This window comes from Neopsephotus bourkii, unplaced genomic scaffold (genome assembly GCF_033783945.1).
Source record: "Neopsephotus bourkii isolate Nb327-2 ecotype Australia unplaced genomic scaffold, CSIRO-AGI_Nbou_v1 NB_940, whole genome shotgun sequence".
NCBI classification, from domain to species: domain Eukaryota; kingdom Metazoa; phylum Chordata; class Aves; order Psittaciformes; family Psittacidae; genus Neopsephotus; species Neopsephotus bourkii.
The window spans coordinates 286,158-301,599 of NW_026901434.1; the positions used below are offsets into that span (position 1 = coordinate 286,158).

Consider the following 15,442-nt stretch of genomic DNA (forward strand, 5'->3'; position numbering starts at 1 on the left):
GCAAGGGGTGGGCTGGGTGCAGGCAGGTAGGACTGGGCATGGCCAGGTGTGGGCAGGGCGGGCAGTGGGACAAGGTGTGGGCACTGGGGCTGGGTGCGGGCAGGGTTTATACGGGGCACCGGTGGGGCAGGGTGTGGACAGTGGGCCAGGATGCGGTCAGAATGTGAGCAGTGGGTCTGGGCATGGGCTGTGGGTCTGAGTGTGGCAGTGGGGCTGGGTATGATCAGTGGGGCTGGGTGTGGACAGGGTGCGGGCAGTGAGCCTGGGTTTGTGCACGGTTTGTGCAGGGCAGGCAGTGGGGCTGGTTGCAGGCAGTGGGGCAAGGTGTGGACAGGATGCGGGCAGTGGGGCTGGGTGCGGGCCGTGGGGCTGGGTGCAGTCAGTGGGCCTGGGTGCGGGCAGGGTTTGTGCAGGGCGGCAGTGGGCCCGGGTACAGGCAGCGGGGCAGGGTGCGGGCAGCGGGCAGGGTCTGTGCGGGTTTGCGCGGCGCTGCGCACGGCGGATGAGCTCACTGCAGTCTCGCCGCCCATGAGCGGCGGGGCTGGAGCCGCCCGGCGCCGAGGGGCGGGGGCGGGCGGGGGCGGGCAGCGGAGCCGCCGCGTCTGCGGGAGCCGCCGCCGCCGCCCCGCCGGGCCGCGCCGGGCAGCGCAGCGGGAGCGCAGCGGGAGCGCAGCGGGAGAGGCCGGAACGCGGCGGCGGCAGCGGCAGCGGACCCCGGCGGAGCCGCCGACACCGGCAGAGCCGCGCCCCGGGCCCCGGCAGCGGCCGCCCCGCCCGGCCCCGGGGGCGCAGGGCCCGGCCCGGCCATGCTCGGGCTGGATGTGTGCGAGGCCGGCGGGCAGCTGCTGGAGCTGCTCTGGCTGGCGCTATGCTACCGAGGTGAGCGGCAGCGGGCCTGGTGGCGCGGCCCCGCAGCGGGAGGGCATCGCCCGGGTGCCCCGGGGGCGGCGGCGGCGGGGGGGAGCATGGCCCCGGGTCCGCAGCGGGTGAGCATCGCCCCGGCACCCGCTGTGTTCAGGAGGGCATCACCCCAGGCCCGGGGGGACCAGAGCACCACGTACGGGCGGGGGGGCTCCCCCGCATCCCGGCCTTTGGCACCCAGCGCCCACCGCACGGCTCGGCCACCCCTGCGGGGTTGAGCGAGCCACGGGGAGGGGGCATCCCCGGGTGGGAGACAGCGCGGCCGGTGCCTCAGGCTGCAGTGACAGCCGAGGTGCAAGGGTCCCCCAGAGGCGCAGCGGGGCCATCGCTCTGTGCCCCGCTCACTGCCGCTGCCTCGGGGACACGCACAGCTGGACCGGGGCCCGGCGCCTGAGAGCAGTGTCCCCTGCCCCAGGCTGTGTCCCCAGGGATGGGGTTTCCAGGGGTTCTGCGGGGCTCAGTGCTTGTAGTCACAGGGTGTGGGGGGCAATGCAGCAGGCAGGGAAACGTCGGGCTGGGGGGCATCCCCCACCCTTGTGCCCCCCAGCAGCCTGGCACCACTGCAGGCGCTGTTACCCTCAGAGCTGGCTTTATTCCCTGCAGCCGCCGGTGGTTTGGGTTTGGGGTGGGAGATGGGGCTGGTGCCTGCCTAGCAGGGTTGCAGGAGGTGACAAGGATCTCTCTGATTGATGAGGCACGAAGGGCACCCGCGGGCCGCGGTCGTCTGCAGGCACCCCCAGCACTGTGCGCACCACGTAGGCACCAGCGCGTCCCGCTCCATGACCATGCGGAAATGCAGCCTGCGGCAACACCTCTGGTCTCAGCTGTGCCACCAGGCCCTGGGGACACGGAGCCTGGCAGCATCCCCATGGCCCTGAGCAGGGGGACAATGAGGCTGCCCCGCAGGGGTTGCCTGCATCCATCTGCAGTGTACCCCAGCTCAGCTGCCCCCTGCCCACCAGTGCCTGTTTATCAGGGAGTGGGGGTGTCCCCAGGGTGTCCCCGGGGTGTCCCCGGGGCGGTGGGACTGCCACTGCCTGTCCCCCGCAGACATCATGGCTGACAAGGAGGGGGTGACGCTATCGCTGGAGGAGGAGGAGGATGCCGACGTGGCCCTGGCGTACAAGACGCCGGAGAAGAAGAGCCTGCGGGAGATCCAGGAGCTGGACCCGGGGGACGAGAGCCTGCGGAAGTACAAGCAGGCGCTGCTGGGTACCATCCCTGTGGCCGTGGGTAAGGTTGGGGGCTGTCCCCCCAGGGCTGGGCACCCCAGCACCCTGGCACCCCACTGGGTAATGCAGCCTCAGCGCATGCAGGTTGCTCAGGCATCCCCAGTGCCCACGGGGCGTCCCCAGCAGGGAGGGTTGGCAACACCCATGGGGGCTGCCTGTGCCCCCCACCTGCACAGAGACCCCGGCATCCCCCTGCAGACAGGGTAATGATGCCCGGGGACCCCGGTTGCCTTGGTTACGGGATCACAGCCGTAGTTTCCATAGGAACGGCTACAAGGGACCAGGAAATTCATTGGGATGACGGAGATGGAGCAAGCAGCCGCAGGAGGCTGGGATGGCACGGCTGTCAGTACCCACATGGTGCTCCTTACTCCCAGTGGCACCCATAGCAGCCACCCCAGCCTGGTGCTGCCCTCAGTGTCTGTGGGTGCTCCCCCCAGGTGTCTGTGGGATCCGTGGGCTCAGCACTCTGCTGTGCTGCCTGATGGGTGCATGAGAGCTGGGGGGATGGTGTGTGCAAACCGGTGGGGTGCATGAGGTGTGCACAATGGTGTGTGTGCAAAGTTGGGGGGATGGGGGTGCAGGCTGGGGGGTGCAGGAAAGGTGAATTAGACCAGTGCCTGTGCTGAGGGATGCCTCTATCTGTACATCCTGCCTCTTCCTTCCCATTGGTCTGGCCTGCTCCTGAGCCAAGGAGCACCGTACCCCAGGAGATACCTGCGTCTGGGCCCTTGAAATGTGCTCTTACACCAAAGGTGCTGGTGCCACTGTTGGGGCTGGGCTGAGATGCTCCCAGCCTCCTGCACCCTGCCTGGGCTGGCTCCTAACACTCCACCATGGACACTGTGGCCCTTCATGCTGTTATGGGGGGGCATGGGCAGCCCCCTGGCTGTGTGGGAGCAGAGGTGCTGATGGCAGTGGGCTGGGCACAGGTGGGTAAGGGCTGCACCCTGCTGCTTATCCCTAGATGCCAGCGTGCCCAACGTGCAGGTGACGAAGCTCACCCTGATGTGCGAGCAGGCGCCGGGGCCCATCACCATGGACCTGACAGGTGAGCAATGGGCACCCATGGGGGGAGGAGGAGGAGAAAGAGGAGGAGGAAGGGGGGCAAGGCTGAACGGGCCATTTCTCTGCACAGGAGACTTGGAGGTTCTGCGGGGCCGAGCCTTCGTGCTGAAGGAAGGGGTAGACTACAGGGTGAAGGTGTCCTTCAAGGTGAGGTGGGCTCACAGTGCCCTGCTGCTCTCACACACTGGGGTCCCTCTACAATGGGATCCCTGCTCCCCATGGCTCCTTTTCCCACATGTCTCTGCTGCACATGGTCCCTTCTGCATTTCTGCACCCATGGGTCCCAGCTGCCCTGGCACCCCTGACACCCAGGCTCTCTGTGCCCTTGGGGTGTCTGGCTCCTGCCCCTCACCCTGAAAGTCCGTGCCCCTCTGGGGGTCCCTGACCCCCTGCTGTCCCCATCACTGACACCCCAGTGTGCCTGCTTCCCTCAGAGGTTCTATCCGTGTGGGGTCTCTGCCTTTCCCAGTGGTCCCTGGAGGTCTCATTGGGAGGGGTGTCCCTCCCATCTCAGGGTCCCTGCCCCACTCGGGGGTCCCTGCCATGCTGGGGTCCCTGCCACCCTTGATATGCTGCCCAATGCCCAATACTGACCGAGAGGCTGGATCCTGGGGTAGGGGGGATTGGGATGGGGGTGCACCCCACCCAGGCCAGGCTTCCCAGGGCAGCAGTGGGTGCGCTGTGGAGCAACACCCATGGCACCCCTGCCTTGTGCCCGCAGGTCAACAGGGAGATCGTCTGCGGGCTGCGGTGCCTGCACCTCACCTACCGCCGGGGCCGGCCCGGTGAGTGGGGTTGGGGGGCTGGAGGGCGGCTCATGCCACTCTGGCCCCGCTCATTCCTCCCTCCTGTCCCCTCCTGCCCAGTGGACCGCGATGTCTTCATGGTGGGCAGCTACGCGCCGCGGGCCGAGGAGTACGAGGTGGTGACGCCGGCGGAGGAGGCGCCGCGGGGGTGGCTGGCGCGGGGCTCCTACCGGGTCCGCTCCCTCGTCACCGACGACGACAAGATGGAGCATCTCTCCTGGGAGTGGGGGCTCTGCATAAGGAAGGCCTGGGAGGACTGAACCCCCCCGTCCGCACCCCGGTTCTCCCCCCGCCAGCTCGGGGGCGCGGTGCCTGCCAGCCCGGGGGACCCCTCTCCGGCACCGCCGCTCTGTGGGGTCGGGGGGGGCCCATGGGCAGCGGGCGCTCGCGGTCGCGGTCTTCGCAACCAAAGTTATTTTTAATTGCTCTTTTTATTTAACCCCCGGCGCCCGCCCGGTCCCCACCGCCGGGGCTGGGCCGCGACCCTGCCGCGGCAGCGCCTGGCCGGAGGCTGTGCTCTTCCATCGCCATTAAACCCCACAGACTGGTCTTTACTGGTGTGTCTGCGCTCCCACCGGCTCTGCCTGTTCCCCGTCCCCGTCCCGCTGGCAGAGCCGGGCCCTGCTGCAGGGATCCGTGGCTGGAAAACGGCCACCTGGTCCCGTTGCCTTATCGGCAGCCAGTAGCGGAGGGACACGAGCCCCAGGGCACCGGCACCACCCGCCCCGGGCCCTTATCTGTGCCCTCCCCTCCCCGGGCACCAGCTTTGGTGAGGGCACCATGCGGGGCTGCCGGGCCCGGCTGGTTTGGCTGCTGGTGCTGGGGCTGGCCTGGCTGGGAGCAGTGCTGGGGGGCGAGGAGAAGGATGGGGAGGTGGAAGCGGAGGAGGAGGATGAGATGCTCTCAGATGAGCTCCGGGAGGAGGATGGTGTCCTGGTGCTGCACCAACACAACTTCGCCCGTGCCCTGAGTGAGCACCGGCTGCTGCTGGTGGAGTTCTGTAAGTGCCCCACTGAGGGCAGGGGTATGGGCAGAACAAGGCATGGACGTGGGTGCAGAAAGGGGCACAGGATGCGGATGTGGGCAGGGGCACAAGGCATGGATGTGACAGGACAGGGTACGGTGCACAGCATGGGGAGGGGACACAGAGCAGTGACACAGGCAGAGGCATGGGACAGGGGATGTGTAATGGGAATGGGACACAGGGCACAGGCACATGGTTGGGGTGTGGGACATGTGCCCTGGAGCAGGCTGGAGCCCAACGTGCTCACGCAGCCTTTACCTGCCCTGGCAACCCACCGAGCCCGCCCTGGGGACCAACCACCAGCCCTTGCCCACAGATGCGCCCTGGTGTGGGCACTGCCAGCGGCTGGCCCCTGCCTACACCCAGGCAGCTGCGGCGCTGAGGAATGAGTCCAGCCCAGCACGGCTGGGCAAGGTGGATGCCACAGCACAGACAGCCCTGGCCAAGGAGTTTGGCATCACCTCCTACCCCACGCTCAAGCTCTTCCGTGACGGCAACCGCACCTACCCCATCGACTACACCGGTAGGGCTGTGGCCTGCCTACTGTTGTGGGGATGCTGTGATGGGTGCTGGGGTGGGATGGGTGTGCAAGGATGGGTGGCAGTGGGTGATGGTGAGACAGGTGTCAGTGTCCTGATGGGGACTGCAGGGTGGTGATGGTGAGCAGGTGATGGTGTGGGCTGATGGCACGGTGTGAGCGCAGCCTGGTGAGGGTGGCTGGGGTGACGGTCCCCATGGCAGGCCGCATGGACATGAAGGGCATCGTGCACTGGATGCAGCGTCGGGCCGGCCCCAGTGCCACGCTGCTGCAGGACACCGACACCGCCAGCACCTTCATCAGCTCCCAGGACCTGGTGGTCGTCGGCTTCTTCAAGGTGGGCTGGGTCGGGTGAGGGCTGGGCCGGGGCTGTGCCCACGGCCATGGCTGCTCATGGGTGGCTGCGCAGGACCTGGGGGGCTCGGCGGCCCAGGTGTTCTACGAGGTGGCCATGGAGATGGTGGATGTGCCATTCGGTGTGGCTGAGGCAGCTGAGCTCTTCCAGGCGTATGGGCTGTCAGCCGACACCGTCTGCCTCTTCAAGAAGGTGAGGAGGGAGTGCGGGGGCTGTGGGCACATCCTGCCCACCGCAGCCCTCACCGCGCTCTGCCCCGTCAGTTCGACGAGGGACGGACAGACTTCCCCGTGGACCCCGCACAGGGGCTGGATGCGGCTGAGCTCACCCAGCTGCTCCGCGCCCACAGCCTGCAGCTGGTGATGGAGTTCAGCAGAGAGGTACAGCCCGTCCCTGCACCCATCCCTGCTGGAGCCAGGGCCCTGCCCTCACCTGCTCGTACTCCATAGACCTCCGACCAGATCTTCAGTGCCAAGATCCCGCACCACATGCTGCTCTTCCTCAACAAGTCATCGCCGGCACAGCTGGCACTGCGGGAGGGCTTCCAGGCGGCTGCTGGTGCCTTCCGGGGCAAGGTGAGCAGGTCCCACGGTGGGGACCCACAGCCGCGGGTGACGCCAGCCTCATGTCACCCACCCATCTCCCAGGTGCTGTTTGTGGTGGTGGACGTGGCCGGGGATGGTGCCAACGTCCTCACCTTCTTTGGCATGACCCCCGCTGATGCCCCCACCCTGCGCCTAGTCAAGATGAAGAACAACCGCAAGTACCGCATGGAGCAGGATTCCTTCTCGGACACGGCCATAAGCACCTTCATCCAGGCTGTGCTGGACGGCAAAGTGAAGGTGAGGGGTGCGGCGCGGCACCAGCCAGCATCAGGGGTGCTGGTTGCTCCAAAGCCTGATGGTGGCAGCTGTGTGGTGAGCACAGCTTGTGTTGCCAGGCCTGAGGATCTGGGGGGGTTGTTATGGGGAAGGAGGCAGGGGATCATTGATGTGGAGGCACAGAGCTGGGACGGTGGCAGAGGGGAAGCAGCGGTCCAATGCACAGGAGCACCCTGGCTGCCGCTCAGCCCTGGCTGTGGCTGTGCCGACTGTCCCCACAGCCCCACCTGCTGAGCGCGGAGCCCCCCGAGGACTGGGACACTCGGGCTGTGAAGGTGCTGGTGGGTCAGACCTTCGAGCAGGTGGCGTTTGATGAGACCAAGAACGTCTTTGTCAAGTTCTGTAAGTGCCGGGACCCCCCCCGAGCCCCTGGGCTCAGCCCCAGCCCCACCTCAGCCCCCTCAGCCTGACCCCGCAGAGCCGTGTCCCTGCCTGGTCCCCAGCACTGCGCCTGCCCCACAGACGCGCCGTGGTGCTCCCACTGCCAGGCGATGGCGGCCGCCTGGGAGGAGCTGGGGGAGCGCTACAAGGACCACGAGGACATCGTCATCGCTGAGTTGGATGCCACGGCCAACGAGATGGAGAACGTCACCATCACCGGCTTCCCCACCCTCCACTACTACCCCGCGGGGCCGGGCAGGAAGGTGGGTGAGAGCACCAGAGGGTGCAGTGCCAGAACCCGGGCAATGGGGTCACTCAGCATCATCCATCTTTCCACCCCGCGGCTGCAGGTGGTTGAATTCAAGGGCTCCCGCGATGTGGAGACCTTCTCCAAGTTCCTGGAAAACGGGGGGATGCTGCCCGAGGAGCCACCTGTGGTGAGGAGGGGGTCTTCCCACGCCCCTGGGGTGCCTCCAGCCTCTGTTGGGTGGGGGACAGATCCCGTGGGATGGCGATGGGGACAGGCAGGAGCTGCGTCTGTCCATGGCTCACTGCTGCCTTCTCCAGGTGCCCAAGACCCCTGAGAACGGCACAGGCAGCAAGGAGCAGAGCGCATCCCGGGATGAGCTGTGAGCCCTGTCCCACTCCAGTGCGTGCTATAAACGACCTGGAAACCGTGTGGGCTCTGGTCTGTGTCTGCAGCTCCACAGCACCGTGGGAGCAAGTCTTGGGGAGCACCAGCACTTGGGCAGGGATGACGATGGGCAGAGGAGGGTGCAGCAAGGGGCCCTCTGCCTCCCCAGGGTGCTGGCCCGGCACAGCCCCGTCTGTGCTGCAGCACTTGTCCTGGCAGCCCTATGATGGCCCAGGGTGTGCAGGGCTGCAGGAAACAGCTGTGACAGGGCTCCCTCATGCTGGGCTGCCCGGGTGCAGGTGGAGCCCCTGTTTCATAGCTCACAGGCAGCTCCCACAGCCCAGGCTGGGCTCCACTGTCATGCACCACCCCAACACACGGCTCCACATGCTCCTCTTCAGCCTGGCTCACAACCTCTGGGACCCCCCAGCATCCCCTCAGGGCCCATCACCATCCCCTCTCCCCTGGGCTTGTGGCTGCTCCCTGACCCCGAGCTGCTCCCCCGTTGGAAACACGTTGGTTTCCTGGGGCCGGTACCTGCTCTGCCATCCCTCCATGGAGCCCAGCACTGCCCCAGCCCCACCACGTGCCCAGGCCCTTCGCCATCCTGCTCCATCCGCTGGCTGAGGGGGCCGCGGGGTCTGTTCCACAGGGAAGGAAGAAAGCAGCAGGCGGTGGGACATGGGGTTTTATTCATTTATCCAAGTACCTTTGAAAAGATCATTGTACAAGTCAGCACATGAGAATGTAGAGGAGAAGGGGGCTGCGCAGCCACTGTACATATTTACAGGGGACCCCCTGAGAAAAAAGGGGGAGACGGAAATCCTGGGCACATTCACAACCTCACCAGACACAACCATCAACTCAAAAAACCAGGGAGGGAAACCCCTCGTAATGCTGTTCCTGGGCTGAAAACGATTGTGGGTTTTGCTGGACTTCATGTAGAGTATAGGCAAGTCACAGAACCATGTTTTAAAGGCACTCGGTGACATATACAATGGGCTGAGTTGCATCCTGGCGTCGTGCTACAGGGTCCCCAGCAGCCCCAATGCCAGGAGCAGTGCTGGGCAGGGCAAGTGTCAATGTGGAAGCCCCATGGCTTTGGGAGCTGCCCTGGTTTCAAAAGGGCTGGTCTCAAAGGAGCTGGCACAGAGCTGTGGCTGTGCTGGAGCAGGGCAGGGTGGTGGGAACACCAGGGCAGCCCTCAGCTTTCTTGCATCTGAGTAAGCCCAGGGGACTTCCAGGGTACTGCTGGGTGCCCCACTGGGTGCACTGGCTCTGCAGGAGCCCCACAGACTGGCATCAATCACCCTTCTGCTCTCACAGCAGGCTGCAGTGCTCTCATGCTGCCTCCTGAGACACAGAAGCCAACAAGATGCAGGACTCTAAAAACAGACATTTTTTGTCCTCAACTTTAGTGTCTAATCGGTTCCATCCCCTGTGTTTCGCCTGAGAAGAGTCCCCTGTCCAGAGCTGGAGCTCAGCATCAGGGGCTACAGTGAACCCCTCTCCAGGGGCACACTGTTGGGGGGCTGAGCGCATGGGCTGTGGGATGCCAGCACCCATGCTGCCAACCCAGCTCCGAGCTGGTCCTCCCAGCCCCGAGAGCTGGCACCGACCCTTCTATCCCTCAGGACTTACTCAGTTGCAAGAAAGCTCACGAGATAAAAACCCATCCTACCCTGTGCAGCAGCTGAGACTGCCAGAGAGGGCAGAGACCGACTCGGTCCAAGTGGCTCAGTGATGTTCCGAGGTGAGCTGGGATCACAGCCCCTCTGGAGCAGGGCTGTGCCATCCACCTGGGGGGCCAGGGCAGGGTGCTGTGAAAGCGAGGAGCAGACGGAGTGTGATGGGTGGCTGTCCACTTTGGGTGAGCTCTGCAGTACCTGTACGCTTTACATTTACATAAGAGCACTGTGACATTGGAAGTATTTTCCTTTTATTACAATATATCAAAAATATGCAGCTTTAGTAAACAAGGTCATATTACACTTTCTAATGCACTGTACAATGCTACATTACACTTATATTCGGTATGGAGAGGGAGCCCAGGCTCCCACTGGCAGGTTTGAGGGGTGAAACGGTGTCCACCAGCAACCCGGAGCTCGGGCAGGTCCATGCTGGTGCTGGCTGCCGCTCTCCGCCCGGTGCCCATGGCAATGGCACCACCAGCATCTGCCCCAGGCCTTCTCCTCCGGTCCCAGAGTCCTTCACAGTCCTGTCCTCGTGCCTCAGCAGCCCTGGAGCCTAGTCGATCTTTTCCACCTTCCCGATGATCTTCTCTTCAAAGATGGGCAGGATGGTGTCATCCTCCCGCACCTCCTCGAAGACCACACCACAGTCAAACTCGTCACTCACCTTCTTAAAGTAATACCTGAAAAACAGAAACACGGGGGAGAGAGTTAAAAGCCATGTGGTAACGGGGAGCAGCGCCCCCAGATGTGGAGGCAACCTGGACCACACTTCTGCCCCTGCAGAGTGAGCTAAGAAAGCATGGTCAGAATCCATGCTAGCACATTCCAGAGCTCCAGCCGTGAATCCAAGCCCTCTCCAAAGCAATGGATGAGGCACCTGTGCTGGTGAAGGGTTGCTAGGCATGATTTTCCATGGCAGCTCCTATGGAAGGGAGAACTCTGAGAGCTACTTGCCCCATGCCTGGCTGCTTTGTGATTCTCACAGGACCCAACCTCCCTATTCTCACTGGAAGGATCTTTGGAGCAGCCAAACCAGCTCTGGGAGTCAGTGTTCCCCACAGCATCACTGAGCACTGGCTGATGCTGCTCCTCACCAGCCCAGGACCCCACAGGGCAGCTCAGCAGCTTCTGCTGAAGGTGCAAACTGTGATACAAGATGCTTTTGCAAAAAAACCCCATCTCCCTTGTCCCTGTAAGCTGCCTTTTAAAAAAGCCAAGGTGCCTTGGCCATGCTGCCACATCCCCACCATAGCATGACCTGCGGGAGCCCTCCCCTGCCATGCTGCTTCACTTTGGTGGGGCAACACGGCATCTGCCAGGGGTCACCGATGGTCTGCAGCACCCCAGCACACATGGGGAGCAGCCTTACCTGTAGTTCCCTTTCTTGGTCAGCAGCTCCTTGAACTGTCCCAGCGTCACCACGCGCCCCTTGACGAAGGTGCGGTAGGGGATGGGCTCCCCACAGAAGTAGTAGGCGACCACGATGTTCTCGCAGGGCTGGGACGCACCACTGCCTGGTCTCTTCTGGGGCTTCAACCTGGGGTGCACGAACACAAGAGACCTGCTGAGTATGAGCACACAGTGCTCAGCACCACTGATGTGGGTGCCCAGCTGGGTACAGGGCTGCCCAGGAGAGCAGTGCAGGTCAGGTCCCACTGGAGGTGACAGATTTGGCTGGAGGAAACACAATACATCCTTTGCTCCCACCACCAGCTCTCTTAGCACACATATGCACACTGAGGCTGCTGAAGAAGGAAAAGGCACTTGTTGGAAAGGCTGGATAGGGCCAGACCGCAGTTACAAGGTGGGTGCAGCTCACCGAGGTTCTAGCTCGGCCCCTTCACACTGAACAAACCCATGTACATGCTTTTCGTTGTGCTTTCCAAAGCACTGCTGCTCTGGGGAGTCATCAGTAAGCTCCACACAAGACAAAGCATCCCAGGCCCATGGCAACAGACCCAAGTCACCATCAGCATGCTCCTGGTGTGCACTGAGCAGGCAAGGCTGGAAGCGTGCTTGGGGATGATAATGCAAACACTGCTCAGGCTGCTTGGGATTACTGCTGCCATGGCCAAAATAGCTCAGCATGGCTTTCTGCTGACCTATATCCACAGGGCTGTGCAGACAGCACTGCTCCTGCTCCCCATGGCACCTCTCCCATGGGAGATGGAGGTTGGAGGGGACAGAGGTCCCAGAGGGGCATGCCCTGGATGGAGGCTTTGCTGCCCATCCCATTTGCACAGTGTAGCAAGGCTGCTGCCATCCCTAAAACCTCAACGACTTTCAACCTGCTGTGCTCTCCTGACCCTCAGAATATTGGTCTGCTCTCTGCTTTCAGCCCCCACACTGGGGTTTTGCCACACGGTGCCATCACTGGACCGCAAGCATCAGCCCAGTCCTAACCCCATTTTCAGCGGCAGACGAAAGTAGCTGTAATAAAAACCAGGGTACTCTGTCATCTTGTAGAGCTTTTCATCTGGGGTGCTGTAAATGCTGCACAAACACTGGAGCAGCCTACACAAACTGGTAAGTTGGCATGTGTGGTCGCAGCCAGGTGCAGCCTTCCCTTTCGACGTCACATAAAACAAATTTGGCAGCTTGAAGAAATGGTTTTAAAAGCACGCTGGATAAAAAGGATGATTTTATATTTACATGGCTGGAAAGTTGCTGTCAAAACCAGAATCTGCCAAGCACATGAGGTAATTGCAGCTTTGGAAATGCCTCTGACCTTAACCTTTAAACACTGGCTCACGGGCAGAGCACCTATTTAATGGTATGCCCACATAAACACTGGCATTGCAAACCAAGACTAAGCAAAATCTTTACACCTCTTTCTATAGTCATGAGAGGTCTAATGCTCAACTGAACAACCCTCCTGCTGTCTGCTCTGCCTGGGGGACCTTGGGAGAAGACGCAGCATCCTGAGAGGCAAGGGTCCACTCCTGGTGCCAGCACTGCCCTCAGAGCCTCTCCCATCCCCATATTAAAGCACAGGATGCCCTTTAGCTAGAAAAACATTGAGGAATTGAGTCATCCTTGGGAAAAAAAAATAAAATAAAATGAGCCATTTAAAAGAAAAATGGGTCATAAATTCAGGCAAATTCTGTGAACCCTGTGAGCCAGAAGTTAATTGAAGGGGTTTGGAAAACCTCAAAGTCCCTAAGCTTGCCTTAATCCTGGCTAGAAACAAGTCATGACTAAGAGAGAGCTGCTGTGTGCCTGGGGACGTGGGGACACAGCTTCACACCCTGTGCAGGCAGCAAAGCCGGTTCCAGGGCTGCCATTCTCCTTTGCCTGGAGAAGTGGAGAAGACACCCTTGAGCTCTGCACAGAAGCAGCAAGAGTGGGATGGTGCCAGTGGCTGGAAGCCTCTTTCTTCCTCCTCCTGCCATGTAACTGAGCCCTGAAAGGCTCTTTCTGAACATGCTCAGCCCAGCTCCAGTGCTCACCCATTTCCAGAGCAGAGATGTGCCCCAGAATGATTCCTGAAATGATGCTCCAGGGCAGAAACTCTGCACTGCTTCACAGAGCTAGAGGTAAAACAACCCCCATGGCTTTTGGATGTCCTTACTATGCCACAAATCACAGTCTGGGTTGGAAGCAGCCTTGCAGATCATCCATTTCCAGCCTCCTGCCACGTGCGGGGACACCTTGCACTAGAGCAGGCTGCTCCAAGCCCCATCCAGCCTGGCCTTGAACACTGCCAGGGATGGGGCAACCACAGCTTCTCTGGGCACCCTGTGCCAGTGCCTCACCACCCACACAAGAAAGAATTCTTCCTTATACCTAATCTAAATCTCTCCTCTTTCAGTTTAAAGCCATTCCCCCTTGTCCTGTCACTAGGGGCCCTTGTCAAAAGCCCCTCTCTAGCTTTCTTGTCAGCTCTTTTAGGCACTGGGAGCTGCTCTAAGGTCTCCACAAAGCCTTCTTTTCTCTAGGCTGAAGAAGCCCAGCTCTCTCAGCCTGTCTCCAGAGCAAAGGTGCCCCAGCCCTTGCAGCATCTTTGTGGCCTCCTCTGGTTGGCTTTCTGAGCTGCAAGTGCACACCGCTGGGTCATGTTGAGTTTCTTGTCGAGCAACAACCCCAGCTCCTCCTCAGGGCTGCTCTCAGTCCAGCCTGTGTTTGTGCTTGGGATTGCCCAGAGCCAAGTGCAAGACCTTGCACGTGGCTCTGTTCAACTTCATGAGGTTTGCATGGTCCCACCTCTCAAGCTTCAAGGTCCCTCTGGATCCCATCCCTTCCCTCCAGCATGCAGATGGCACCACACAGGTCGGTATCATTGCCAAACTTGCTGAGGTGGAGCTCAATCCCACTGCCCATGTCGCTGACAAAGATGTTAAACAGCACTGGTCCCAGTACTGAGCCTGAGGAATGCCGCTCGTCACTAGCTGTGTCTATACTTAGAAATCGAGTCACTGACCACGACTCTTTGAGTGTGACCATCCAGTGAATTCCTTATCTACCAAGTGGTTCATCCATCAAATCCATGTTTCTGCAGTTAGGAAACAAGGATGTTGTGTGGGACAGTGTCAAATGCTTTGCACAAATTGATGTAGGTGACATCAATTGCTCCTATCCAGCAGTGCTGTAACCCCTAGCAGGCTGAAGCAGGGCTGAGGAATACAGAATCACTGAAAATGGAATTTTCCAAGAGCTCCTCTCAGGAGGATGAGACAACACAACTGTCTCCGCTTCCCTCATCGCTAAGACATCTCCTGAGACCATGGCTTACCCAAAGAGGCCACCAGACTGTCTCTGAGCCCTGACCCATTAACACTTCCACCTGCACCTATTTCCAGGGTGGCAGTGTGACCCAGAAACATAGCCAGGGATCACCCCCTGCCCCTTCTGGGATCACCTCCCTTTGCTGCATTTGTCACATGCAAAAAATATTACCCATTAAGGAACCAGCAGCACTCATCTGACTCACTGCATCTGCATTTCAGTCCTGGTTTCTCAGCCGCATAACCCAGCCGTGCCATGACAGGGAAACTAAGTCTGTGTTACAGCACCAGTCCAACCTTGCTGCCACACAGAGGTGAGGCACCTGCTTCACTCCAATATTCTCCCCATTTGCTATGGAACAGGGAGAGAAAGGCTTTTTCTGCAAAAGAAGTGTGATTTATGGAAGAATATCTATGATTCCCAGTACAAGCACTAGAGGTGCCTCCTTCATCTCTAGCGGGGCAGTGCGAGATTGCTGGCACCCCAGCCAGGGCAGTGAGCTGGGGAGGGCCACTGCTGGTGAGGGCTCTGCCAGAGGACACATGGGTAACTGCTGGAGAGCTCAGCCTGGCCACACCAAGCTTGCATGGTGCACTCCCTTCCCACAGCCAGCTCAAGCTGGTGCCTCAAGGACACCTCTGGGCACACCTCCACCTCTCCTGCCACTGGCACTGTGCTTCCCCAAGGCTGCTGGCAAACCTGGGACACTGGTTCCAATTTCCCAGAGCTCTTCAAAGCTCCTGACTGAAATAAACTGTTCTAACATGAGCTCTCCTCTCCGTTTCTCCTTTGCTCTCAGAAGAACGACAGGGTCTATTTTCAGGCAGACTCCTGTGTTAACCATGGCAGCAGCCTTCTAAAAAGCTGCTAGCTCAAGCTTGCTTCAGCTGGAGCACCCAATCCTGCCAAAATCCAGCAGAGAGATTTCAACATCCACAAATCTTTGGCTCCCTGGTTACCACTGCATCCATTCTTGCTTACTACTGGGCACGGACACATCTGCCTTTCATGAACAATTCCCTGCTGGCAAACATGGCTCCTTGGTTTTCCACACACAGAGCAGGTCAGGGGGATCCCTGCACCATCAGGAGAAGAGCCAGACCTCATGGAGAGGCAGTGTAAGCAGAGCAGCCCAGCACTGGAACTGCTCAGCCTGTTCTCCCACTGGTCTGCATGGCCTTTA

The 15,442-nt window shown here is 60.9% G+C and overlaps 3 protein-coding genes across 8 annotated transcripts in view; 2 read left to right on the forward strand and 1 right to left on the reverse strand.

Annotated features, from left to right (window-relative positions):
• Window positions 1–716: 716 nt before the first annotated feature.
• ARHGDIG (Rho GDP dissociation inhibitor gamma) lies at window positions 717–4,578 on the forward strand. 4 transcript variants are annotated; one of them, XM_061358193.1, is made up of 6 exons: window positions 717–879; window positions 1,972–2,154; window positions 3,121–3,204; window positions 3,292–3,368; window positions 3,943–4,006; window positions 4,088–4,578. In XM_061358193.1, the coding sequence occupies exons 1-6, from the start codon at window positions 807–809 to the stop codon at window positions 4,285–4,287; spliced, it is 681 nt and encodes a 226-aa protein (XP_061214177.1). In that variant the 5' UTR covers window positions 717–806; the 3' UTR covers window positions 4,288–4,578. The 4 variants fall into 4 exon arrangements, with proteins under 4 accessions (XP_061214177.1, XP_061214175.1, XP_061214174.1 ...); XM_061358192.1 differs by having other exon boundaries at window positions 736–878; window positions 1,968–2,154; XM_061358191.1 differs by having other exon boundaries at window positions 3,121–3,368.
• A 205-nt stretch (window positions 4,579–4,783) lies between these two features.
• Window positions 4,784–7,865, forward strand: PDIA2 (protein disulfide isomerase family A member 2). The gene is made up of 11 exons (XM_061358189.1): window positions 4,784–5,027; window positions 5,368–5,574; window positions 5,793–5,926; window positions 5,999–6,136; window positions 6,208–6,324; window positions 6,394–6,519; window positions 6,592–6,786; window positions 7,047–7,167; window positions 7,288–7,469; window positions 7,557–7,643; window positions 7,774–7,865. Exons 1-11 carry the CDS (start codon window positions 4,808–4,810, stop codon window positions 7,837–7,839), a joined length of 1,593 nt encoding a protein of 530 aa, XP_061214173.1. The 5' UTR covers window positions 4,784–4,807; the 3' UTR covers window positions 7,840–7,865.
• Window positions 7,866–9,757: 1,892 nt separating this feature from the next.
• The window catches only part of AXIN1 (axin 1), a 72,779-nt gene continuing 67,094 nt past the window's right edge, over window positions 9,758–15,442 (reverse strand). For all 3 annotated transcript variants that reach the window (XM_061358216.1, XM_061358214.1, XM_061358215.1), the window contains 2 exons: window positions 10,904–11,071; window positions 9,758–10,214 (listed from right to left, as the gene is read on the reverse strand). In XM_061358216.1, coding sequence (XP_061214200.1) covers window positions 10,088–10,214; window positions 10,904–11,071 — 295 coding nt within the window. In that variant the 3' untranslated portion in view covers window positions 9,758–10,087. The remainder of the gene's footprint in view (window positions 10,215–10,903; window positions 11,072–15,442) is intronic.